Raw genomic sequence first — 27,869 nt, 5'->3', positions numbered from 1 at the left:
AAGAGGGAGGGAGCGGTACTCACAAGCCAAAACGCTGCGTACGCCATGATGCACCCGGAGGGAGAAAAAAAAAAAACACAACCTTCACTCCGATTAGAAATAAAGTTCAAGCTGCCTCAAACTGCTGCGCGCTGCCGTCCTCACAGCGACACCTTCCCTTTGTCTTGCCTCCCAGAACCGCGTGCCACTCCCCGGACACGGTACATTGTCATCACACACACACACACACACACACACACACACACACACACACACACACACACACACACACACACACACACACACACACACACACACACACACACACACACACGCACGCACGATCCACTAATTACTCACTAATTACCAGACATTCGATGTGTATCAGCATGATCTTTTTCTCCTGCTTCACCAAAAAATGAAAAATGTCAATAATCCCTTTCTGACCTGCATGTAGTTCACCTCCTTAATAATTTACACGCACCCAATTGTTTCCAAAGTAATTCACAAAGTGCTATTGTTTTACTTTTTTTTTTTCAAAGTTACGCCAACAATTTGAGGTGTGACGCTTTTCTTTTCTTTTCTTTTCTTTTTTTTTCTGGGAGACGGATGCAAACATCAAAACCTCTGAGATCACATCTGTTCATAACCAGTGATGCTGCTTTTACTAAAAGAAGATGAATCCCGACAGTTCTCTGTAGTATATGTGTCAGAAACACCTCTGGTGTTTTCTTCTTCAACACAAACGTAGCCATATCAATGGAATTGAGAAAAGCCACCCTTGTGAGACATTTCACGTGTTTGTCAATGTAATGAGAAACAAAAATGGAGAACCTACCTCCTTCTCCTCCTTTTCCTCCTTCGTCTGTTTGTGATGGTGATGATGATGGCCATGGCTTCTCTTCTTATGTGGCATCTTCAATCTTAAGTTTAAAAGTTTGCTTTGCGCACTCGGTCCTGTTTAGTGTGCACACTGAGCGTCCTCTTGGATTTAATTAGTTTGCCCCTCCCGCTTGGGGGAAAAAAAAAATCAACTTTCCCATTTCATGATCAAACTGGCTGGCAGAGGGTTTTTTTTTTCCTTTTCTTTTTTTTTTTTTTTTTTACAAATGTTTAAGATGGAGTTGAAGCGTGTAAGGTCTTGTTCATGTGCTACTCTTGTCAGATCCACAGTCTTTTCAACATTATACTGACTGATTTTAACAAAACAAAACAAAAAACACTTTAGATGACTAAACTCGGAATCTGAAGATTGATTAGAGGATGGAATTAAAGGAGTAAAAGAGGTGGAGGTACTGAATCAAAAGTGCAATCATGTTAAATTTGTGAGGCATCAATGTGTAATGTTCACAGAAACACGCAACAGTTTCTCCTCAGGCTGGAGTCATGGAGGAGACACGCCCCGCGGCCGAGGGGAAGAGTTGACTCACGGCTGGTCGTCAGGTTTTCCGCTCTCTGTGAGCGTTGTGTGTGAAGCACAGTGCTTCCCCCTGCTGGAACAAACAGGAATTACATCATCCAAGCACGGTAGAGGTGTTATGGGGGTGTTACAGTAAGAGGTGTCCCTCAAATAAAGTGTTTGCGCCACCGTGTGACCCTCCAACTTTTCTGTAATTAGACACAATGAGGAGAGGCATTTTTAACAGTTGTTTGGAGTTTGAGAGATTTACATTTCCAGCTTTATTTAAACAAAAAAAATATGTCCTTTTAAACTAAATATGCTCGGATAAACAAATGATGGCAGCAAAACTAAGTATGTGCAGCCTAATTTGATGTGTGTTGAAGTGTTTGTGGTTACACGAAATGCAGGAAGTTCATTTCAATTCAACTTTATATTCATATGATAAATACAACACACCTTTACACTGTTACAGGGAAAATCAAACAATGCCACATGGAATTGAAAAACGAATTTTTAACAGGAACAAAGAGGATACACGTTAGGCCCACCTGTGAGCTGTGGAAATAAACTACTTACAACCCAGTTACAGTAAACCAGACAGCAGTTACCTACAATCATTTCAGTGCAGCTTCTCGACAAACTATGTTCAAAAACAAAAACATTTATACTGAATATGTAAGGTGAATAAAACAGTGTTGCGTGGGCTTTATTCAATACTCACTTTCTATATTTACAATTTTCAGTACTGCCAGTTCTACTCCAGGGTGAGTGAAGTACTGATGTCCGTGAGCCCAGAGACCAAGTCTGTTTGACCTTCAAGCTTCATGATAACAGTGTGCAAGCCACCGCAGCAGAGAAGCCTTTCCTCAGTCTATCACGGGCAGAGTGATGCCAATCGCTTTGACACCGGAACGACATTTCCGCAGCATCCTCTGATAACAGATGGCATTTGTAAAATGGCTGAGATTTGGTGAATGAGTGATTCATGAATGTCTGAAACCGATACTTAACCTCTTGTTTATGTTTTCAGGATTATTTATATCTGCTGATGGTGAAATGCCAAGTAGTAACTTACTAAACAATCAATGCAGAGGTTCAGTTTCAGCTGTTTCTTTATTCAAAATGAATTTTTAATTGCTTTTGGGGAATACGATATGTCCAAATGGGTCACTGATATACAAGTCATGTTTTACGACGTCACTATTTTTGTCAGCTTAAGCTTTTGTCTTGATCCTTTTTACAATAAACTGAACTCCTCTTTACTGGTTGAGGGGAACACAATTATTCCTTCAGTGTATCCTCTTGACAGCAGCACAGAGAAGATCTTCCACACTGACGAACAATAACAGACTGCATTAACAGGATGTGTGGTGCATTAGCAGCTGCTTTCGTCTGTCTGTTGGTAGTTTATCCCACCTGTTTTGTTGTTACTTCCTCTCGTTGTCAGCTGATTAATCTGTATATTTTAAGAACTGCCTACATCCAGATCTTCCAGTTGATTAACTAATGCAACATATGCTGAACTTAACAACACTGACATAACAGCTTATGTGACAGAGCAACACAACAATAATAAAAAAAGAAGAAAAAAAGACATTTGTCCACATTATTAGGACAGACCAAGTTTATTTACAATCTAACTGGTAAAAAATAAATAAATAAATGTGGTGATCTTTTATTTCAACAAAAACTGAATGTCTTTAGTGAAAGGCTGTGAGAAGCCAGTCACACTACACATTTCTGCATGAATGCAGCCTTTTGTCCAGGAACCATGTATCTCACTACTAAAATGCAGCAGGAACAGATAATCTTTATATGTACTTTATATGTACTGCATTATTCCCTCTTTCATTTTATTCTTAACTCTTCTTTCAGTTTGAGGCTGACAGTTTCCTATTCAGATGTCCAATTTATACCAACCTGTTACTTCTGTAAACCTCATCTTCAGGATCTAGACTCGCACTTAAATCATAACACGACTGGTTTGCTGGTATGCCTGTCACATAATTGTTTCTGCCTCTTTCGTTGAACACATATTGAAATTGAAAATATTGAATTTAAATACATCAGTGAAACACTTAAAGGTTTTATTTAACAGCTATTTAAACTGGTTGAGGCGCTTGTCAGAGACGGGCTCCACACTAGTGCTCTAATGATGGCAGTTACAATAAAGATAAAATAGGAGGGAGGTTGTCGTGGCAACCGTGTGTCCTTGTGTCACAGGTAACAGATTTCACAGGGTTTATTCCACGGGATTAAGTCGATCACAATCACTGGTGTCAGTTTACTTCACAGCCACTTGTTTTCTGATCATGTTATACTACAGTATGTTTTTGTTTGATTCCCATTTTTTTGTCTTTTAGAATCAAACATCAACATATATGTCTCTACTTTATTTGAAATAAAAACAAAAAACATATGAGATGTAAAAGTCATGAACTTAAAGATACAATATGCAGACAAAATGAGGTAAGTCTTGTTTCTCAGCAGCAGTGAAAACTGCAGAGAAGATGCTGAACATTGGTGCCTCTAATGAACCATGAGATAAGCAGGAACTGCATTTGAAGTCTTCAGATCTATTAGTCTTGCCTAATTGATTCTGGTTGGGTTATTGTGTGCTGAGGTGGCTCCTCCAGCATCGTCTGCGTCACCCTTCAGCTAAAAGCCTGTGCTCTCCTGCACCGCACATCCGAGGAGCTGGAAAAATAATTAGCTGACGAAATACAGTCAGACCTCTGATCTCATCTGATGACACTGGTGTGTGTGTGTGTGTGTGTGTGTGTGTGTGTGTGTGTGTGTGTGTGTGTGTGTGTGTGTGTGTGTGTGTGTGTGTGTGTGTTGGGTTTGTGTGTTGGTGTGAGTGCTCTCACAGTGGAATACATAAAGGAAGATGAGTGATCTCACAGCACTGTAGGGAAACATGCACTCACACACGGCTCACAGGTATAAGATGAGGAGAAAAAAAGTCAAAGATTCATTGGTCTATACTGAAACCAGGATCAACAATGATTCTTCATTTTTCTTCAGCCGCCTGTTTCTGTGTGCCAGAGTGGGCGCCTCGGTCAGAGCAAACAGTTGTTGCTAGGTAAGGATGGATTATACTGCAGGTCTGGTGCAGACCTGTTTGCACATGGCCAGATGACCACAGGTACAAGTGATTATCAGCTCTGACAAGTTTAACTCATGATGAACAAGCTCACTATTACAGCCAGCACCATCTATCGGAATGAAAACTGACAAGCATTTTCCTCTGGTCCTGCTCTTGTTGTGTTTCTTTCCCCGTCTTTAATACAGTCTGACATGAAGCACCAACCGCTCTCACCGCACTTTTACCTCAGCATCAATCTAAACACGTAAAATCAGGCTGCTCTGATGTATCATTTCAATCAGTAAATAGCTTGAACCATAAGTGAAGTAGGCATAAATAACCAAGTACAATCAACTATCAATATATTTAGAGATACAAAAAAAACATATTTATGTTTAAAAATAAAAATAAAAACCTATTCTGAATATAATTCAATCACTTTGCCGGAAATACATTGCCATGACTTACCAGCATGTATCCAATCACAAAAAAACATTGTAATAGTAGTAACCCTTATCTTATCCATCCATCCATGCTTCTATCCTTTAAATTAAATCCGTAGTATACAGTAATGTTCCTTCTTAAAGCTTTGTAACTTCAATGATTTTGTCAAGTGAGTCATCGTTCAAAAGGTGAGTCATAAGTCATGTTATATGTGGTACACTATGGTTTGACACTTTCATGTCACATAGATTACATTTAATTGTTTTCAAACAATTGTTTGCAAACAACATCAAACATGTTGGATGTATTTAATTTCTCTTAGTCGTAATTTTGTTGATTTTGTTTGCTATGGTACATCCAATATATACAATTTAATGACATCAAAAATGACTAAAATTCTACTCACTATAGAGGCACATATTACCACACCGAACTAAATCAACGTCACACTGTTGCTTGTATTAACAGTGCAGGTGTAAATAATCAATGCTGTTGCGTTTGGCTGAAGCACTCAAACTGATTAATAAACTAATTGTTTTCATCAGATAACGCCTTCATAAGTTGTGATTTCACACAACAAATTCTAAAATACGATATAATATGTTGTTGTATTGCTTGATAACCTTCAATACTAAACAATCGTTTATTTTTTGGCACATATCCTGATCGAAAGACTAAGGACAGCCTGTTGTCTAATTTTAATGAGGTTATAAATAATAATAATAAATCACTTCCCAGTGCGGACGGGGTAATTTGTGTTGACGTGGCTGTTATCTGCGGTGTGGACGGGGAGCTGTCCGCGGTGCTGAAGTCTCTCTTCTCCTTTTTGCGGCAGATGTGACCACAGCCTGCATGGGGCCGGCAGCCGGTATTACACGTATGTGACGGAGGATTTGATGCTACACTGCATGGTCCTCTTCTTTCTCCTCTTCCTCAATCATAAACACAAGCTTTCCGATAAGATCACAAGAGGTTTATTTTACGGTTGTGCATTGATTCTTCCTGTGTCTCCTCCTCCTCTTCCTCCTCCTCCTCATCCTGCCTCTTGCAGGAACAAACAGTGGGGTATTTTTAGTCGGATCACTCCCCCCCACCCTCCCCTCCACACATCGTCGCCCCTCCGGGACTCGAACTCAAATCTTACCGAAGGTAGACGCCAGACTGACGTCAGAGCTCCAGTCATCTGACGTGTGATCGTCACCCCCCACCGCGACACGCACACACACACACACACACACACACACACACACACACACACACACACACACACACACACACACACACACACACACACACACACACACACACACACACACACACACACACACACACACACACACACACACACACACACACACACACACACACACACGGCAGCTCCCTCCCATCCTCAGTATTTCCTCTCCTCAGCAGAGCAATAACGCGCAGTTTCACGCTCCTTCCATCGCGGCCAGCAGCGTCTTCAGGATCAACCTGGCAACAAATAACATCTCTTCATTCTCACCACACACTTTTTACACCCGGGAGTTTTCTTCTTCTTTTTTAATCCCCTTTTCTTTTTTTGGGGGTTCCTTTTTCTTGAGTTTATTTTTTTTCTCTCTCTAGAGGGAATCCGACGCTGTTTGTAAATACCCCCTTTTCTTTCTCATCTGGTTGAATTTCCTCTGACATGGAAGTGAGATGTCGTCCAGCGGTGATGTGCTGTGTCTTTGCCGTCCTCTCCTCCGTGGTTCCTCGCTCGCTGGAGGCTTCTTTCCGGGACAGACAGTACCTGAACGAGTGGGCAGTGGAGATCCCCGGCGGGCGCTCCGCGGCGGAGTCCATCGCGCGGGAGCTGGGCTACGACCTGGTCCGGCAGGTAGGCACCAACGCCCCGCAGGGGAGCACCGGCTCAGCCGGGGGAAAGATGAAAACAACCGAAAACATACGCTATGGCATCAAAGTAGAATAAACTGCACGGCTCATTTTAATATCTAACATTTTAGATTCAACCGAAATCATTTATCATTTATGAAATGTTCATTAAACCCGCAGCTAAACTGGACTTTGCTGTAACAACAGACTGCACCACAAATGCGCTAATTATTCTGTTTTATCCCGCTGAAGCCATCAGACTGCGTGCTTTTCATCACCCGGTTAAATTATAGGAGGAGGATTTATTCTCACGATGACTCATTGTTTACACACCGCAGAAAACGTCCTAACTCAGGCTTTAATTTCCTTCTCTTGTACATCCCTTTCCGTACCAGTAAATTACACAGACTCCTCTGTACATATTAGGCTTCGCCCGTATTTTTAGGCCAGCTCATTAATGCTTATGAAACCTGTGGCTCTAAACAACAGCAGTCAATGATTAACTGATCCTAATGGCGTCATGGAGATAGGCTACACTTTATACCTTCTCCCACGCAATGTTTATTTAGTGTTTGTTAAGACAGATTTTTTTATATATGCATTTACACTGAGAGTAATGAGCATCGTGCTTTCTTCAGCTATTGTCTGTTTTGAACAGGTGAGTATCTCAAAAATGGATTATCAATGAAGAGTTATTTTTATACTCACGACATAGAAAGTAAAAACCTTTCAGCATTTCATCATTATAGTTGTGACAATTGGCCTATATGTTGAAACAATTAGAACAATACATACATTTCATAATATTTAAAATTTTGTATGCTAAATTTAGATAAACAGAAAACAAAAGAAGATTGTAAATATTTACATTCCTAATAAATCTTTAATATATACGTTTACATTGGAAAACATTTTTTTCAATTAAATGAAGATGTATCTTTATTTTCTTTGTCCACAGCACTACTTAATCCAAGCTTTATCTTTAGTCTTGAATTCAGTCCAAAAGGTGTAAAGCGTATGAGTGTTGGAATTAGAGAAACCTTGCATATAGGTGTGAGCGAGTTTAGCAGGAATTTCCAAAGAGTAAATTTTCAGACTCGCGACAATCTTACATCCTCACTTCAGCCAAATAAAAGTGGTAAATTTAAGAGTCATGAGCAGCATAAGGTCAGTTTTATTGATGTTATTGAACTTATCATATTAGCATCTATTCAACGGCAATATAAAATACATTATCAGCAGACTCATAAATAAATGCCTCCCACTTAGTGATGACCAACAGTCGATTAGTTTCATAATGGGAAGACCAGGTACAGTACAAGTTCATAATGATAATCCTAAAATAGTTAATACCCTCAAAGACATGTAATGTATACACACCTGTAGGCTCTGTCTGTGGTTTATGGGCTCATTAAGAGCAATTAAGTTTAATACATTTATAAAAATACTAAATACTAATGTGCTACTAAAATGATCTCCAACAATATGCAAAACTGCGAATCAGTGGTATTGTGTGACTGGCTTGATATCGTTGCATCTGCCCCACATCTTGTCCTTTCTCTGCAGATTGGGGCCCTGGAAGACCTGTTCTTGTTCAAACACCGCAGTCATCCTAGCAGAATGAAACGCAGTGCCACCCACGTGACCAGGCAGCTGTCTGAAGATGATCGGGTGAGTAGGCTCTTCTTTTACTTTTACCATTGCCCTTGTTTTAATCTGTCCAAGAGGGTCTGATGTTTTCATTGGGCTGTGCAGGTGCTGTGGGCAGAACAGCAGTATGAGAAGCGTCGCAACAAGCGGGCGTCACTAAGGCAGTGCAGAGACTGCCCAGTGGACAAGCTGTTTGATGATCCCATGTGGAACCAGCAGTGGTACCTGGTAAGTCCTCAAATTGGCTTGAATGCTGCGTAAGGACACACAATCTTGGCTATATTTTCACAGCAGCTGTATGTATATTAAGTTATTCAAGCTGCAGAATTTTATTGAAAAGATTTGGGTTTCCACCATGGTGTTGATGTGTCATTCTATTTTATTCTGGTTTGTCCGTGTGTTTGCATGCAGCCAGTCTGCCTTCCCCTGGGACACATATACAAAAGCTATGTCAGTGATGGGCAGATCCGCACGCTCACTGCTCTAGATCCTTACAGGCTCCTCCCAAGACAAGCTGTGCACCACTCTGTAAATGTATACAATGTTGTATGGTTTGAGATGTGCCACTTACTCAGTTAGAGTGCATAAAGGCCACTGGCATTTCTGCAGACACATTCTACATTGATATGAGCATCTTTTAAGAGTAAAAATAAACGAAAGCAGTGAAATAATAGCATCAAGCAGTTCTCGCCAAAAGGGCCATTTGCCTAATTGGTTGTACAGTCCCGTGCAGAGATGAGAGGGGTGGCGAGACTATAATCCAGTGGGATGGAGCAGAGCAGAGCACCCTGCATTAAGTGTCAATCTATCCTGAATGGGATGGTTTAGCCCAGTCAGGCCAAGTAGTGACAGCTTGTCACAGCTGTGGATCCCCTTCCCGGTTTATCACCATCACATTCACTTTTTCCTGACCCTAAAATGACCCCAACATCTTTACTCATTTAATTCATAAGCTCTCAGTGAGCTCTGAAAACATGTATGTTCTGCATGTGCGACTCCAATCCCATCAAGTGTGCAAAATGTACATAAACACAGGAGGCAATGATTTGCAAATCTCAATCAGCCAGATGTCATTCACAATAGAACATGAACAACATTTCACATACTGACAGTATAATGTTATTCGGCTTCATTAATAATGTGACTTCATTTTGAATTTGATGACAGAAACATATCCCAACACAAAATGGGATAGGTTTCTGCTCACAATTATGTAGTATTATCTCCTCTTGTTACAATAGTGTGTAAACATGGAGGAAATGAACAGACCAGTTCCTGAATGTTCAGCAGTGAAAAAGTCTTCCTGTTTTCTGATGTATAATCACCAGATCAACATCCAGACATTTCTACTGTGAATGGATACTGTTCTTAGCTTTTCTTACTGAAATATGCAGCTAAAGAGGTATTCTGAGAGATATAATGCCTGATGAGAAATATTCAACTTTAAAGATGAATCCCCATGTACAGATAAAAAAAAAAAGATTATAAAAGTGTGCCTTAACTAACAGTTAAAATATAGTGACGTTAATTTCCTTCTCTGAGCATAAATATATATCCTTCCTTTACTTATTGATTTCAATTGGTAATATTTTGCAATGTATTTTGAATTATCCCATAAACGAATGGCTCCAGAATGGCAATTTTATACTACTGGAGCACAAACATGTTATATCTCCAAACTTCTTTTTATGGGATTTATCATTGTTGTTGCATCACAATGTGCAGCTCAAAACATTGAAGAAACAATTACTACCAACACATAACAGCCACTACTGATTATTTGTATCAGAACTGATTCAGACATTCCATAGGATCTTTTTAGCAGTGATAGTATCTTTATAGTACAAAATAATGTACACAGTATAAGTTTTGTTTCACATCACTTGCATAAATGGAAATGGTTTTTGGCTGAATGCTCATCAAAGATATGTAGGAGGGGTGAGAGAGAGAGAGAGAGAGAGAGAGAGAGAGAGAGAGAGAGAGAGAGAGAGCTTCATATTAAGCTCTTTCAGCATCGATTTTGTTTCACCTGCACTAACCGAACATGACTCACATGCTTGGGAGTAAGAAAACAAATTGAGATGAATCATTTTTGCCGATGAGGGATGATGACACTAATGGAATTGGCCTTAAAGTGCCGCTTAGTGTATTTCCACATCACCCAATGTCTGTGTCACTTTGGGGGCTGTGTTATGTGAAGCGCGGTGCTTTTTTCTCATTTTCCATTCAGCATGGACAAAATGCAGAGACGGAGAAAACATTTGCTTCTATATGATAATGTCATGTTTCACCTCCAGTGTTTACAAATGGAGAGAAAAATAATAAAATGATTGGGAAAATGATATGATAGATGGGTAAAATGGAATGAAAAATTGCAGTGTGGGCAATGCAGATAGGATGGACACGTTTACAGTGTTGGTGGCAGACTCAACGCTAACTGATATTAGAGCAGAGGTGGAGCTGTGTGTTGGGGGGAAGGGGGGGGGGGAGCTGAGCTTCAGAGCAGAATAAGTGTCTTTATCTATCATGAGTGGGTGAATAACTGAATTTAATCAGGGAGTGACTCATACTTGTAGCTTGAAATTCCTACTGATTGCATGTCTGTGAGAGAGACCATCAATGGCTTTGCAATTTACCGTCTGTGTCAATTGTGTATCGAGGGATAGCTTTGTGCCCGAGAGTGTGTGTCCAGCCTCGCATTACATCTGTAACTGATGCAGAGAAACTTCCATAATCTGCTGCATGTATGTTTGTTCTGGACCATTAGAATCCATGCACTGCCACGGAAAGACCTTTCTCTTTTACCAGCCTCAACAAGTGAGTCATTCGGTGCCACACTGAAACCTATCAACCTGTGTGTTTGAGCTGGCCTGGAGTAGAAGCAGCGATAGCATATTAAAAAGCCAAGCAAAGTGAGACATCTACTGTGCATTGACATTGACGTCTATGTCACAGGTGAAATAGAGGTACAATTGCTGAAAAGCTGGGGGATAAAACTGAGGATATGGGAAGAAGTCAAGGGGGGAGAAAAGGCGATACATCACAGGGATGAGTCACATCTTGGGGTGGCGCTCTGCAGTGTCTGTGCATAATGCACAATGAGCCAAAGAGCACAGATCTTTTTTTAGTTTTAGCCGTCTCCGGCTCTGAATCACACTCCTCCCAAGGCAAAGCAGTCAGGCAGTCTGCAGGCATTGGTCTAGCTCGCTCGCCCCACGCCCCGCTGACTTTCCATTTAAAACAGCCGTGATGCCCTCTGCACTGCGTAATATTATACAGCCACGGATTTCTAAATAATCTGACAGGGGGATTGAACATGAAGGAACCAGGAAGACTCACCGCAGCCATGTGTTGGCTCTTTGAGGTATCTTGACTGTTAAATTAATCAGCTGAGTTGATGCACTGGGGGAAACAAAAGCCTGAATAACATGACCTTCTAGTGGCACTTTTGCCTGGAAGTGGCCATGCACTAGAAGAGCACTGACAAATGCTGATAATCCAGTCATGTATTTCAGTAAAGGTCATTACAGGAACTGGCAGGTCCAGGAGGCAGGAAAACCCCATTAAACCAATCATGTGATTATTTTTTCCAACTAAAGTGGCCGGATGTGGTTTTAGAATTGTAGATATATAATTTGTGCCTTTTCACCCCCGTCTTCCAGCAAGATACGCGGACGTCATCCTCGCTGCCGAAGCTCGACCTGCACGTGATCCCCGTGTGGCAGAAAGGCATCACGGGGAAAGGAGTGGTCATCACCGTCCTCGATGACGGACTGGAGTGGAACCACACAGACATCTACTCCAACTACGTAAGACACCGTTTCCATGGAAACAGCCTCCGTCGTCTGGATCTGCCGTTGCCATAGCAATGCTGTTGGCGACACCTTACAAGGCGATTTCTAGAGACAGTAATAAGTCTTCTAAATTATAATTCTACATCTATGATGAGCTTCTTGATTACGGATTTAATATGCAGATATGAATTATATATGTCCAGTAAGTGGTTACAGTACCAATAAGAACTTCACAGTTTGAATGGGTAATGAGATGATTTAAAGCCAATAAGGGCGAGGCGCAACTGGACGGGAGCTCATCGAGATTTCATTTTGGCTCAGTTCATCTTGTTGAGAGTTACTCTGAAAGCCCAATAAAGCCCCATCTATAGTGTTGCTTCACAAAGCCCTGCTGCACTCAGAAGCCAGCCACTTCTCACAAGATAGAATGAATGGAAGAGAAAAGCGAGAGGGATCCAAGGAGGAAATGGAAGAAGTAATGTATGACAACAAGGCGGAGGGAAACAGCTCCCACTGCGATTAAGTTAATGCCGATTAATCAAAGAGGATCATTCAGGCGAGACTTTCATCATTACCAATTATATGAGCAGTGTCCATCTGCATTATTTAATAGCAATGTGACTATATTTAGAAATTTGCACATTTAGGTTCCTTCAAAAGTAACCATTTTAGAGTCAACAAGAAGCAACAAAAACATGACTTAAATAGTTGAGACAACCACTGCTTGTGTATGATTTGTAGAAATTGTAAAAATGAAGATAATACACAACAAGACCAAACTCTTGAGTTGTTTTTATTTTGATCAAAATGTATTAAAAAAAAAAAAAAGAATCCTGCTAGGAAAGCCAACAGATTTGTGGTGTTGCTGCTCCCTCTCACTAAAGCTCTAAAGCTCTCTGCCACCTTCTTTTCAAAGATTTAAAAGGATCAAAAACTCATCATTCTTAAAATGTCCTTCAAAGTCATCCAACAGAGGGTTAATAGCATGACTGTTAATAGCATGAACAAGCTCCTGTTTTTTAATTGAGTATGACTTGATTATTTTTTATCCAAATTGTATTTCCTCAATGCAGTGGGAATGATGATAGAAGTGACAAAGACCAAACCTGACACATGAAAGCATGGACAGCTGAACCTTGCAGTTTGTCAACTCGTGACAGAGCCCTGAGGCAGCCACATCATTTCAAACAGTCTGTGTTTCAACACATCTCTGTCCACAACCACTCCTTCCTCGGGTCCATTTACTCTGTATGTATGTGTCTGTGTTTTGTAACATTTGGTTGCATCACTCTCGCCTCTTAACACCAGTCATACACGTCACTATGGCAACAGGTCAGTCCCAGACGGATGTGTATTCGAAGCCTTCGTCACTGATGCGCAGGGACATCGTCGCAGGCGTTTCAACAAGACTTAACTCTTTGTTGTTTTATTTCCTGAAGGACCCGGCAGCCAGCTATGATTTCAACGACAACGACCCGGACCCCTTCCCTCGATACGACTCCACCAATGAAAACAAGTGAGTTCGCTTAGATGTGACACCTTGCCTGACCTGACCTCCTGTAATGAACAGAGACAGAGAGCAACAAACAAACAAAATGCTCGACTTCAGACAGCACGCTATTTCATTGCAGGAGGCACAAATGCTTCTCGTTCCACTTTCTGAAAGTTGTTGAGGAGAGAGGACCTGGAGGAGAAAGCAAGTTTTTAAGTCTACAAGCTGTATACAGCACAGGCAGGAAGCCAAGAGAAATCCTTTCTCAGACAATCTTACAGTTTAATTTTTCTCATCTAGAGCTCCTACTGGACATTCTGCTGAAAACAAATACAAGACAGTATATTTTTTTCTCAAAACAATCATGAACATTTTTTACACAATGAACATTTTATCCACACCTCGCACAATAGCGATTTATAAACACTTAAAACCATCGATCTCATATTGATCCTGTCATCATATTCAGCATGTTTTATCTGATAGGTTGTGTCACAAAACAATGATAGCAATGTCTCATGGTTGAGTGGACGTCTTTCAGAATAAGAAACACAACAAAGTAGTAAATGGCTTGACACATGCAGTGTTGCAATTTCAGTCAACATAAGATTAAAAAAAAGAATCAAAGTATTTTCTATACAAAAAAAAGCAAATATATCACTGAATTATGTCTTATTCTCTCAGGCATGGCACCAGGTGTGCGGGAGAAATCGCTATGCAAGCAGACAACAATAAATGTGGGGTTGGAGTGGCCTACAACTCCAAAGTTGGAGGTAAGTGCTTTGTTTTGGGCTTTGATTTTTGTTCTTAAAAATGCATATTGATTTTTATCGTCGTCGTCGTTGGCCACCTTCCGTCTCATGAGACGATGGGCTGGACAAGGATTAATAAGGTCCGGGGGCTGCATCTCCTCGCGTGGCTGTGAAGTCCAATGTCTTTGCCACAGAGGCTGCAGGTGTGGGTCATTGCCACCTGGTCCGTGGAGCTGGACTTGCAGGCTGCTCTCTTCTGCCTCTGGTGGTCGGTGCAGTCCTGCTCAGCTTGTTTGGTGCCGCTGTGCACAGTGGCCCTAGTGGAGGGTCACTGTAATTTTTATACCATGCCACATAATACAACATTTTTTATGTTTTTTTTAATTATCTGATGTTTCTTGGCTACCATTACATGAGGCATATCGTGAAATAAAGTTAATTCGTGTATAAAATTGTATCAAAAAGAGAATGGTGATATGACAACTGGAATGTGTTTTCATACTACTGATATATTATGTTTGATCATTTCTAAGCAGAATCATTGCTTTGACCAACTGCATGCTGCACATTGATGGATTGTGATTTTATTTTAAGCATGTATGGAAGAAAGAGTTCCTGATAGAGGTCAGATCCAGACAAAAGATAGTGCTTTTCATTCCTGAGCTGCAATATCCGAGGAGCTTTTTTTATCAACAGTATCTGCTAACATTTTATAGGCCTGACATATTTGTTGGTATGCTAATTAAGCCTTTGATACTTTTTTTGTGTCCATCCTAAAGAATCATCAGAAGCATATACAGTAAATCAGTGTGTTTAAACCATCAGTGAAGAAAACGTTTTAATATTGTCTTTGTCTCTTCTCAGGGATTCGTATGCTGGATGGGATTGTGACTGATGCTATTGAAGCAAGCTCCATTGGGTTCAATCCCAACCACGTGGACATCTACAGTGCCAGCTGGGGACCCAATGATGATGGCAAGACAGTAGAGGGTCCTGGTCGTCTGGCCCAGAAGGCCTTTGAATATGGTATCCAGAAGGTAATTCAACAGAAAGATAGTTCTTCCTCAGTCGGTGTGATGTGAGAGTGAGCTTTCTAATTGGAGCTATTAGGTGCAGAGGTGATGTTAATCAGGGAGAACAGAATCAATAAAGACAATGCAGTTAGCCGCTAAGAATAAAGCATTTAATGACAAAATGCCCTCAGTTCGGGTTGTTAGCAATGAGCTGTGTTTGTCGGAATTCATTTTGTATCAAACCATGACATGGACTAAGTTAGCCGTTACACCTTTGTGTGTCTGTTCTTTTTTTGTCGTACCATATTGGACATCACATATTTTATTTTCTGCATTGTGCTGTCTGTAGGGCCGTGGTGGGAAAGGCTCGATCTTTGTCTGGGCTTCAGGCAATGGCGGAAGGCAGGGCGATAACTGTGACTGCGATGGCTACACGGACAGCATCTACACTATCTCAATCAGCAGTGCCTCCCAGCAGGGCCTGTCTCCCTGGTATGCAGAGAAGTGCTCATCCACTCTGGCTACAGCATACAGCAGCGGAGACTACACTGATCAGAGGATTGTAAGTGGCTCCCCCTGTTTACAATGTGCCAGGTCGTATTATATTTCTGTAGTTTAGCTAAGGAGAAGATGCCATGTGTTTTAAGGTTGTCTTTGCACAATAAATCAGTTTTCCATATGTCGCTTCCTTGCTTTCAGACGAGTGCTGATCTGCACAATGAGTGCACTCAGACTCACACTGGAACCTCTGCTTCTGCCCCACTGGCTGCTGGGATATTTGCACTTGCACTAGAACAAAAGTATGCACTTTGACTGCTTGATCACTTGTTACCACAACAACAGAAATCCCACGTTGCTTAGTTTAGTTTAATATCTGAAAACTCATCAATCCTTGTCTGTGTCTGTCACATCAGTCCTGACCTCACCTGGAGAGACCTGCAGCACATTGTAGTCTGGACTTCAGAGTTTGACCCACTGGCCAATAACCCTGGCTGGAAGAGAAATGGAGCCGAATTGATGGTCAACAGCCGTTTTGGCTTCGGCCTTCTAAACGCCAAAGCCCTGGTGGACCTTGCAGACCCAGCCACCTGGAAACATGTGCCAGAAAAGAAGCAGTGCATCGTCAGAGATGACTCTTTTCAGCCAAGGTACATATGTGAAGATTTTATATCACCTGCCCCTCTCCAACTAAGACATGATGCATGTTGTTGGCCCAGGTCATTTTTAGATACTGACAATATGTTGAGGATTTCAGCAAATGATAAAACTAATGCACAATATGTGCACAATCAACAATCTCTTAAAATGGTTGTAACTCTTTAGAATCCTTATTATACCAATGACCCATATTTGAAGTTGTAGCCCATGCAACATGTTCACATTTTGACAAAGTATCTCGTTTTAGTGATTGAGAAAAAGAGCTTTATTCTCTCTTGCCCTGACATTGTGCACCCAGCAAAACAACCAAACCATCTGTGTTCTTATTAAAGACGCATCTGTTGCTTTTTCAGTGGAGTCATGAAAACAATAGGTCTTCAGCCTGGAGTGGGGATGGCATGGGCAACCATTCAAATTTCAATCATGAACAAAAAGCACTTTGGTAATTACACATTTTTAAACAGTGGGATTAAACAGTCCCTTTGCTGCGGTTTCAACAGATGTCTAGTTTGTACTGCTGATTGAATTAGTGCCACCCAAATTATGAAGTGAATAAGTGATTTGTCTTTGAAACTTCTATAGATACCTGGTACAACAAACAACAGCTCTGCACTTCTTTAAGAGTCTTCTCTACTATTTGCTTTGGATTATTAGACTCAGTTGCACTGACACCCAGTTACCACATTATTGTGTTACATCCCTGTTTAATCCTGAGGATTTGGCTCTACATTTCGTCAATGCTGAGTGGTATACGCCCTGCTTCCAGCTTTATGCAAGCTTGAACACGGAAATCCTTCCATTCTTGTCTGTGAGAGATGGGGATTAGTTGTTTTTGCAAACGAATAATAATATTGTGCTGGTTGGCAATTGTCATTGAACAAACTATACAGTGATTTGCGGTTTTTTTCTTTCTGATAGCCTGATTTCCTTTGGCAGTAATAATAATAATAATTTTATTTTGTGTTGTTTTTATTTTTATTTTATTTTATTTTGAAATGAGAAAATGCTTGGCTGGTGTGGAAGACTTGTGTTGAAAAGCAGAGTTGTTTGTGTTTCATTCTTTGCTATTTTCATGCATCCTTCAGGGAGATAAAAGCAGCGGGGGAGATCACTATAGAGATTCCCACTAAGGCCTGTGCGGGGCAGAATAATGCAGTCCGCTCACTGGAGCACGTGCAGGTGGAGGCCAGCATTGAATACACCAGGAGAGGAGACCTCCACATCACACTCACCTCCCCAGCTGGTGAGAGACATGCACACAAATGCACATAAACCCATGCACATGTGAGCAATAATAACAGTGCTGTAAAAAGGATCTATGCTTCTGAATTCCCCTCAGGCACCAGTACTGTGCTGCTCGCTGAGCGAGAGAGGGACACATCCTCTAATGGCTTCAGAAACTGGGACTTTATGTCTGTCCACACATGGGGAGAAGATCCTGCTGGTACATGGACCCTGAAGATCACAGATACTGTGAGTCACTGCTACATATCAACTTAATTTAATTTAATTGTATTTTATTTTGTTTTATTTTATTTTATTTTATTCTGATTTTTTCCCATAATGAAGTCACAGCTGGAATAATAAATTAGTTTTATATTTCTACAAGACTTCAAACAGTACTCAAACATACTTGCTTTAAGTAGTTTATTACAGGTTAAACAATCTATCACAAACTACAAACCAATATCCGAGGCAGACGTAGACATGAGAGTAGAGTTAGAGGGGAATCACAGCCCAGCACGACATGAAGCATTAGTAAGAAATAAACACAAATCTGGACCCCAGAATCGCTGATCCCTGTCAAAATCACCTCAAGGTTCAAGGTTCAAGGTTACTTTTATTAGTACCCATGGTAGACTTGTTTTACAGATACTTGTGATATATTTGGCACAAATAAAGACACACGATGAACCAGACAAGCAGATAATTACAGTACACTATTAGCACATATGGCACTAAGAATAATTAAGAGAAACTTACTTTGCAAAAGAACAATTGATCAATTTCATCTTCTTCGGTGTGGTGCACAAGAGTGTCTTCAATCTCGATGGCCTGTTATTCTGATTAAACTAACCTTCGTGTCCTCCTCAGTCGGGCCGTATGGAGAATGAAGGCAGGATTTTGAACTGGAAGCTGATTCTTCATGGGACGTCGGAGAAACCGGAACACATGAAGAAGCCACGAGTGTACATCCCTTACAATGCCGTGCAGAACGACCGCCGTGGTGTTGAACACATGGACGACATGATGGAGGTGAGAACAGTAATATGAAGGATGAGAGAATAATCAAATTCTTGATATCAAATTCTTTATTTTATAAGCGTGAAATCGCACTTGACAACAAAATCAGTGAATGAATCAGTGAATGAAACATAATGTTGCATGAAACAAAAGATAGAAAACAGTAAAGATGAGAATTATCTTTAACAGTCAAGACGATTCCCCTTTGACATTTATTGACATGAACCAGATAGAAGAGTCTATGGAGGGCCGGTTTTGTTTTGATGTTAAACAGAAATAATGTTCGCTCTATTTGATAACTTTTCGTTATACCGATGTTACCAATATTAGATACTGTCACTTTACTCAGTAAACAGTATTGGAATGTGAAACATTGCCAGTGTTTGTCTTCAGCTCAATACTTTGAGGAGATGTTAGTCTCACAGTGTGTAGATTTAATCAATATGATGTCTGCTCTCTGTTTGTCTGGTGATACAGGAGCCCACACAGACGCACCCACCTCAGAAAACTGACACCGCACGAGCCTCCTCTTCTTCCACTGCAGAGAAGGATCCCAAAAAGTCTTCAAATCCACCCTACTCCCCCTCTCTGGCCCTGCTTCGTCTCCTGCAGACGGCCTTCAACAGGCAGACCCCGGCCTTGCAGCAGCCCCCTGCTGCAGCCAGGATCTCCCCTGCTCTGAGGAAACAGCAGCAACAGGCTCTGAGCCTCTCTCCTCCTGCAACCAGACTCCCACCTCAGAAATTGTACCAGGCCCTGGATATGATCAATAAGTACCGGGGCGCGGAGGACAGTGTGTACAGTGACTACAGCGATGGCTTCTACCGCTCCAAGCCGTACAGGCACCGAGATGACCGGCTGCTGCAGGCCCTGTTTGACATGTTGGATGGCTTTAGCAAGTGAAGGCCCGAAGAAGCTGAGAGGAGGTTCAGCAGGGGAAGTGACATGGGATGTTGGTTTGGGAGCAGAGGAACAAGGCGGAGAAAGCAAACAGATAAGACCGGGAACTCGAATAGAAATGAAGAAACTCTTTCGACTCACTTCTACCCCAAATGCTGCATACCTACTCTATTTATTTTCACTTGTCCTTCATCATCATCGTCATCATCATCACCCTCATTTGCCAATTGATTCTTTCATTTCTTTTTTCAGCCAATGCAAAATTTGCGACTGTGATTATAAACCCAGGCCTGTTTAGAGCAACAAACCATATCTCTGTGTGGGGACGGTGTAAAACCAACGCGATCTCGCCATGTGGGTGTCTCTATTCTCTTATTGCCTGCTCAAGCATGCCACCATTAGAATCTAAGTTTGTAATAGTATCTACATATTATCTATATATTTAACAGAGACAATGATTGTAACACTATTTTGAAACACTTGACTTCGAAAATCTCCTCTCTCCAATTTAAAAATAAAATTTCTGTTTTAGGCATTTGTCATATGTTGTCGGTACAGTTAACATAGTAGCAGAACACTTTTTACCCCCTAAAACAGAGTGCTAAATATGGCATGAAGCAAATCAAAGCAGATTTTAAATTGATCACTTATTTAAAATGCTGAATTTGTTGACAAAATATTTATTCTCAGGGTGTCATTGAAGCTCAAGGAAGTAGCAGATGTTTCTTCTGGAGTCTTTAAAGTATTACAAATAGAAATATATGTATTGTGAACATGATTTAATTTAAGTTATATACAGACAATACGATTGGATTAGTTTTCTTTAAAAAAAAAAAAAAAAAGAAAGAAAAGAAAAACGTGAAGTCCATCAGCTAAAATTAACACAACCTCAATCAATCTTCACGTGCAAGTTGTTTCATTTTGTATGACTACAATGCTGCATTAAATGAAATATTTTTCTATGGATCCATTATAACATTTGAAATAGAATATACAATATCAAACCATTTATTTTCTCGTACCTCAAGTACAGCTAAGTCAGTGAAGTTTTCGTAAATACAAATGAGCACTGCCAAACTCCTGCTGTGGAAAAGCATGCATTCAGTGATTGTGCAAAAGGAAATAAGGGTGTTTCATCATCATTTTTGCCAAACAAAGAGTTCTATAAATCACAGAGAGATTTCTGCATTAATATTGACAAGTGCAATGCCTTTGTCTTCTTTTTTTTCCTTCTTTTTATGTTAATTGTACTATCTCCCTCTCGAAGCTCTACAGAACAGCAGCTCTGCACTGCAAGCTTCAAGTACATTCATGTCGAGCGCCTTAATATAAGCTGTAATAAATGTGTATACTCATATCTGTGTGGTGTAGATCAATTTACAGATGCTCGTGTAAGTGTTTATGACATGAATTGTGATGAAACCTTGATGCAGAGTCTCTGTTCTGCAGCTTGCAACTGCCTGCCCCACTTCTCCAAAAACAAGCTGACAGGAAAAAGATGCCGTCTGGAAAAATGCTTTACATGCACCCTGTAATTTATCCATTCTTTAGTGAAGCCTGTGCTGTTTTATTTTTGGGGTTTTATGGGTTTTGTTTTTGGCTGCTGCATCAGTCAAATGTTGTTTACACACACCAATATTTATGGATGTACAAAAAGAAAATCTGAGATTTATCGTAATAAATTGCAAAGTGACCTCTTGAGTCGATCTGAGTCTCTTACAGAAATATATGTAGTGATTCTTGGAGTTGGATTAACTGTGGATTGAGTTATAACATTCTGTGAGACAAAACACATTTTATAAATCAGAAAATTAATTGTTTCAGCACTTCGTGCAACTAATTGACCTTAATTCTGCAGCTACAATGAACATTTGCATACTTGTTAGATCCTTTTTAATTTATACAGTGCAGTGACTGCTTACAATTACATTAAAGATATGCAAAGGTAAGAAAAACAGTAGTGACCCAAGGAGGATCCAGACAATTACTTGTTTTCAGAATTATCTTTATTTACCATCAACACTGACTGTGCATCAACATGAAAGTGTGAATGCTTTCTTTAGCAGTGTAGAAACAACTCGGTATGGAAAAAGCTGATGAGCGAACAAGGCCTATGAAAGTTGGAACCTTATGTGATTCATGGGATTCATACCAGTCGAATGGTTTAAATCAATCAGCTTCCTCCCTGTATTTCAAGAAGAAGACCATCACATGAGTTTCACTAACTTCGTAGTTTTCATAAACTATTGTTTCTATACTTTATTCAGAGTAATTGAATGAAAGAAATACATAGTTTTTTTTACTTTAATGATTTAAGAAAAAAAATCAAGTAAACAAACTTTATTAAATGAAGTTTCCTTAAATGAATTGTGTTGAACCAACAGCGATTTAAAAAAAAACTGTTTTTATCTTCCTGATTTAAACCATTGTAATTGTCAATTGAATTTTAAACTTTTTTTAAATTCATATGAGGTTAGCTTTTTCTTTTAATTCACATGGGTTATTTCTGAAGTATCCGGGGTTTGTTTGTTTTTTTTAACTATGTTGGATCAATATTTTAATTTCTTAATATAAGAGCAAAAGCATACCTCCTGATGAATGCTACCACCTTGTGAAAAAATAGAGGTAAAACACCCTACTACGTGGAACCGAAGCCTGTATTCTGATGCCAAGCTGAGGAAACACTTGAGCTATGAGGAGAGGTATTTTCTCTCTGTGAAATGCAAACGGTAACAGTAGAGGAATTGATCGTCTATTTTGAGTAACTTAAGTTGATTAAAGTTTATACTTCTGCCAAGCATAGGAGGAAAGAAAGTATAGCAAGTTTCTTGTACTGGAATACCTTTACCTTCAGATGGTTGTCCTATTTTCGGTTGTGTTCTCCCTGACTTTACTTCTCCCATAGTCCCCTGTTCCCCACACATCTGGCAGCTTTGTTTTTTTTCTCCAAAAGGGAATACTGCAAAGGCTTGAGTGAGAATGTGAGAGGGGGGAGTGGGAAACGGGGCATGAGAAGGAGAGGGAGTGGAAATAATATCAGAGCAATGAGGGGAAAGAGAAAGAAGAGGCAAGGCAGAAAAAAAAAACTAGTGGAAAAGAAGTGAATTTCCAGGAAGAAATAAAGTGAGCACCAGAGAGACACAGAGAGTGGGGTAAACATAGTCCTGAGAAAAAAGGTTTGCTTTTTCGTTCTGCAGGAGCTTTCAGTATGGCATTGTTTCCACTCTGCAAGTCGCCCACAGGTCAGTACAATGTCCAAGGCCTCTGCTCCACCTCTTCTACTCGTCTCATGTAGAATTCTTCTCCTCACTTGTCATTGAATTGTGACTGCTACGTTCAAATATGCTAAAGCTGAACAGCATTTACGAGAAGAAGACCAAGATAAAACCACCCAAACTGAAAAGTAAACACGAAGCCATGCAGAGATTTTTTTCCAGGTTGAGCAATCTGATCCTAAAAATGTGTCCAGGAAGGCTGAAAATCTCGTCGATTATTTCAAGGGGTTTTGTTCCAAACTTCTTGGCTGCATAGTATGCCTGTTTTATCTCCTGCAATGCCGTGTCATCGCTCAATCACTGCTCGTAAATCTCTCACATCCATCAGTTCAGTCTGCCTTCTGGTGCTACATTGCATGCATTAGACCTACCATTGTAGATATTGTGGTTTTCAGTTGTACCGCATTTCACATTAATTTGTCACCATTTTCCTTTTGATGTTTCCCCACACCTCATGGCAGAAGACTTGTAGCACAAATTTTCGGTCAATTCAGTAGAAATTCAGCATTTCACAAGAAAAAAGACCAGGAAGTGAAAGTTAGTCGATCAGAGCACACTAAATACCCTCTGCTCTCGGCAAGCAGGGAGAAGAGAGAGCGCAGAGCCTCTAATGACTTAAAGCTTGCATATCAGCTGACCTCGCTTGGAATTCAAACATCTCCCATCAGGTGAAGAAGGCCCAACAGAGACTGTACATTCACAGGAAGCTGAAGCAAGCTCACCTTCCTCAATCCCTGGTTATTCATTTTGATCATTGAGCTATGAAGTACCTTCTTACCAACTGCTGCACGGTTTTGTTCTGCAGCTGTACTGTAGAGAACAGGAAAGAAGCAGAGCACATCATTGATTGTCCACTACAGCTCAGGGACAATTACTCTGAAAATCTAATGATGACCGGCTGAAGTGCCACATCTACCCACCTGCAGGAGATACTAACTTTTAAAAACCATGACATCTTGACTGAAACACAGACGATATACACACGCTCTATAAGAGTTGTGTTATAACCCCCAGCCCTTCATTTCTTTTTCATAAATTTTTCCCCAACAGCCTCAGCTGCTGCTAAAAGTAATTGTGATACACCATTTACAATTTCGGTCAAACTATAGGAAATGGTTTTGATTAATTTTCACAATAAATGTGTATTTCAGCGAGGAGTTTATATCATTAATTATGTGTTTTAGAGAGATTGAATGTATCAGTCTGTGTTGTTTAAGTGAGCTCACCGAGACAAGTTTCTGTGTGGGGGACAAGGTATCAAAACACTAAACCTTGAATCTCACTGTTTTCTAGATGTGATGTTTCTTTTCTGCAAGACACAAAGTGTGTGCTTCTATTTTTGTCTCTCAAACAGGACCAGTCAGAATGACCAGAATACAGCTTGTCCTGTGCTGTTTTCTACTCTCTCTTATCATATGTAAGTAGACAGAAGAATATGTTCTAGACCACGCGCATGCATGTGGAAACCTGAAGTCAAACTTGGATGGCTGGTTTTAGTAACTTCTGCTGAGCTGTGTGCTGAGCTGAATAATTGTGGTTTTTACATCCAGTGAACTTCCAGTCCTGTTCAGAAAGATCTGTGTTTGCATTTTAACTTACTCATGTCATGATATACCTCTCCATATTATGGATTTCGTAAAAACTAAAACTCTTCAGAGACCATCGTAGATTTTGAGCGTGTGTCTTCAGTGTAAATAACTCTCATTTAAGACATTTTCTTGTTGCTTCCGTAGACTTCCTTCATGGTCATAAAGCTCCTGTCAATGTGGAGTTCGCTCATAATCTCTTCCATGTCCCTGCAAAGGAACAAGCAATGACCCCTGCGATGGTAATCGAGCCTGAAGAGCCGCAAACTCCTGTGGTGACAACGTGGGGTGCTCCTTTAGTGTGGGGGGACACCAGCAGCTCAGCATGGTACAGAGCAGAATTTGCACAAAAGGGAATCCGCACAGGCCTGTTGGTCCTGGTTGTGGGAACTTACACTCGTTTCATCCGACGTTTCCTCTCTTCAGCCGAAATCCACTTTCTCCCTGGTAAAATGGTGACCTATTACATCCTCACCGACAGTCCCAGCTCCCTGGATCCCCCGATCAAGCTGGGGTCTGAACGGAAGCTGAAGGTGGTTCCCATTGCAGAGGTGCCTGGGTGGGACAGGTTGTTTTATCAGCGGATGAGCCTGCTTGCTGACACCATTAGAAACCCGGTCGGCAGAGAGGTGGACTACATCTTCTGTGCTGATGTTGACCAGGAGTTTCTGGCCCCTGTCGAAGAAGAAATCTTTGGAGACCTGGTGGCTACGCTGCACCCCGAACTCTATGGAATGCCAAGAGATGCCTTTCCTTATGAAGTGGAAGATGTTTCATCAGCTTGTGTGGAGGAAGATGAAGGCGATTACTACTACACGTCAGAGCTCTATGGTGGGCTAGTGTCTGAGGTGTACAAACTGACTCGTGCTTGTTCTTTGCTGATTCTTCAGGACCAGGCTAATGGGGTAACGGCCAGGGGCTTTGAGGAGAGCTACCTGAATCGCTACCTGATCGACCACAGGCCGACCTGTGTGCTGTCACCAGAGTACAGCTGGTGGGATTCAGCCTTGGCTGCTAATGTGCCTGTCCAGAGGCTGGTTTCATTGGGACGGCAATGTGAGGCGTACAATGAGCAGCAGAAAGTGCAGAACAGATGTTAAATTTTTGTTAAATTAAAAAGGAATAGAGTTCTGCTAATTGAACCGATTTGGGTATGGATATCGATGTCACTCCTACCAAATGGATTTAGAACGCTGATCAAAATCCTGCAGACAGGGTTATATTGACATGTGAAGAAAAACAATACAAATAATGCACACATTTGGTTGAATTCAGATTGATCATTAAATTGTGTCCTCTGCCTCCAATCACAGAGTCACACAGTGCACAATCTGAACTGAATAAAAGACCCATTTGTGCAGACAGAGCCTTTGTGTGGCTATCTCCTTTGCTCCTATCTTCCACCACAGACAAACAAAAAAAAGAAATTAACCTGTCACTTTAAACAAGGTGCTGTCCTCTCCATTAATGTCAGCTCCAGAGTTACTGCTTCAGAGGCTTTGTGTTCAGTGGCGATAAGAGTCAACAGTGTAAGTGCACACTTTCCCCACATTGGTCAATCATTGACTAGAAGAGCTGCTGTTTCTCAAGGGCTTTAAAGACCAGGTGGGTGAAAATAGATCCGATGGGATGTGGACCTTCCAAACTGCACGTGTCTCTATGGTTGACCTGATAAAACTGGTTTTCGATGAGTTTTCTGTTATAAATGGAAATTGTTCTCAATGATGAGTCAAAGCAAAGACTAAAATCAAACAACATGCAGGTGGCTGTTATGTCGTCTGTGAGTCAGCCTCTGTCCCAGCCACACACACAAACACACTGCTCCCACGTTCACACTGTGCTTTCTCCTCCGTGTGTGCTGTGTTTTAATGGGAGGGCTAAACAGCAGCAGATGTTTTTTTTCTCACTGCCAACACAATCTGTCCTCAGGGCCAGATCGCCACGTGGAGTGAAGACAGAGATGAACTTTAAATAAGCCAGAGAATCATTTTTTTTTCTTTTTTCTAGAGCATCCCAACTTCAAATACATTGAATTTAAAGAGACTCCTTCTGGATGGTTTTATGGTCATTTCAAAATGTAAACTCAATGGACAGCAAATTCCTTCCTCATATAGCAAAAAGTTTTACCTAAATCAAATCAAAAACAAATTTGTCAAATGTACATTTATACAAAGCACTATGTGCGTTCACCTGTTCCCAATATGGGAAACAATAAATAAAGAGGGCACAGTGGCAATAGATTAAGCTTTGATAATGGATTATAACTAATTGTTCAAATGTCAGACAGACGCCAAAAATGATCTGTTGTGCTAAACTCTGTAGTTCATTCCATCTTAAGTAGTCTTAGTCGCTGTTTGAAGTTATCAGACAGCGGTTGTCACTGTCTGCTACTGACAATACTCAGCTCTTATGTTTGGCATTGTCCTGGACTTCGTCTTCTTTCATTATCTCAATTAAACTAACATTAGGTGTGAAAAATACATTTTCCATTTTAAAATATCTTTGGGATACTACCGGTTGCCCCTGCATCATTTTTCTTGTTAATGCCATTGTTGCCAATATAAAAGGCATTTTACTTTACTTGGGTTATCCTTATTCTGGTCCATGCTGAGCAAACCTTTTCATGCCACAATGCACAGCAGTTTAAAGAATTATTTATTTAATCTGAGTCATGTGGTTTGCATCTGTTCAACCAGTCAGCTGTCAGCAGCAGCAAAACCTTGGAAAAAAAAAAAGCAAAACTGTGATTTGATTAAAGCTCTCTTCTATTTATAGTTTAAAGTCTGAATTTCCATGTTTGGATTAACCTAATTATGCAGCAGTTTTTAATGAGCTTTACTTACAGTAGCACGGATGCGTAACAAAGAAGATAAAGGATTTATTTGTACCTGCTATGAAACAGTGAACCTGGGAATAATCTTCACATTGGAGAAAGAAAAAAAAGGTGATCTCTTGCCCTTTTATAGTCACTCATAAGGAAATCATGTGCACTCTACTTTAAGCCAAGAGGGAATTTGGAATCCACAGCTCACCTGTCCTACATGTGTCTGCGCTCAAGTCAGACACTAAACCATCTGGATAAAATCCAAAACCAGTATTTTGCCGCAAGACAAAAGCGCTTCAGTTAATGGCAACTGTGCCCGTACTACAGCTGCTTATTAGAGTCAATTACAGTTCACTTACAGGATGGTTGGGACTTCTGGATGATGCTGCATCATGCTTTCATATATATTCTATG

At 40.7% G+C, this 27,869-nt stretch overlaps 3 protein-coding genes across 6 annotated transcripts in view; 2 read left to right on the top strand and 1 right to left on the bottom strand.

Moving 5' to 3' along the window:
• The window catches only part of cast (calpastatin), a 33,871-nt gene extending 32,630 nt beyond the window's left edge, over positions 1–1,241 (bottom strand). The window contains exon 1 of one of the 4 annotated variants that reach the window (XM_080495041.1): positions 818–1,241. In XM_080495041.1, coding sequence (XP_080351167.1) covers positions 818–895 — 78 coding nt within the window. In that variant the 5' untranslated portion in view covers positions 896–1,241. Of the gene's footprint in view, positions 1–23; positions 144–817 lie in introns of those variants that run through there. The other 3 variants (XM_080495031.1, XM_080495036.1, XM_080495039.1) reach the window with 3 other exon arrangements.
• A 5,341-nt stretch (positions 1,242–6,582) lies between these two features.
• pcsk1 (proprotein convertase subtilisin/kexin type 1) lies at positions 6,583–19,773 on the top strand (the record flags this gene model as incomplete). Its single annotated transcript, XM_080494699.1, has 14 exons — positions 6,583–6,771; positions 8,334–8,438; positions 8,523–8,645; positions 12,080–12,226; positions 13,651–13,727; positions 14,388–14,476; positions 15,320–15,492; positions 15,818–16,030; positions 16,168–16,268; positions 16,383–16,616; positions 17,712–17,869; positions 17,966–18,099; positions 18,721–18,882; positions 19,348–19,773. 14 exons carry the CDS (start codon positions 6,583–6,585, stop codon positions 19,771–19,773), a joined length of 2,331 nt encoding a protein of 776 aa, XP_080350825.1.
• A 3,126-nt stretch (positions 19,774–22,899) lies between these two features.
• On the top strand, positions 22,900–25,940 carry LOC308129570 (globoside alpha-1,3-N-acetylgalactosaminyltransferase 1-like). The gene is made up of 3 exons (XM_080495541.1): positions 22,900–23,012; positions 24,400–24,462; positions 24,779–25,940. The coding sequence occupies exons 1-3, from the start codon at positions 22,979–22,981 to the stop codon at positions 25,729–25,731; spliced, it is 1,050 nt and encodes a 349-aa protein (XP_080351667.1). The 5' UTR covers positions 22,900–22,978; the 3' UTR covers positions 25,732–25,940.
• Positions 25,941–27,869: the final 1,929 nt, after the last annotated feature.

This window comes from Blennius ocellaris (genome assembly GCF_963422515.1).
Source record: "Blennius ocellaris genome assembly, chromosome: 4".
Taxonomy (NCBI): Eukaryota; Metazoa; Chordata; class Actinopteri; order Blenniiformes; family Blenniidae; genus Blennius; species Blennius ocellaris.
This window is presented reverse-complemented; position numbering and strand designations above follow the sequence as displayed.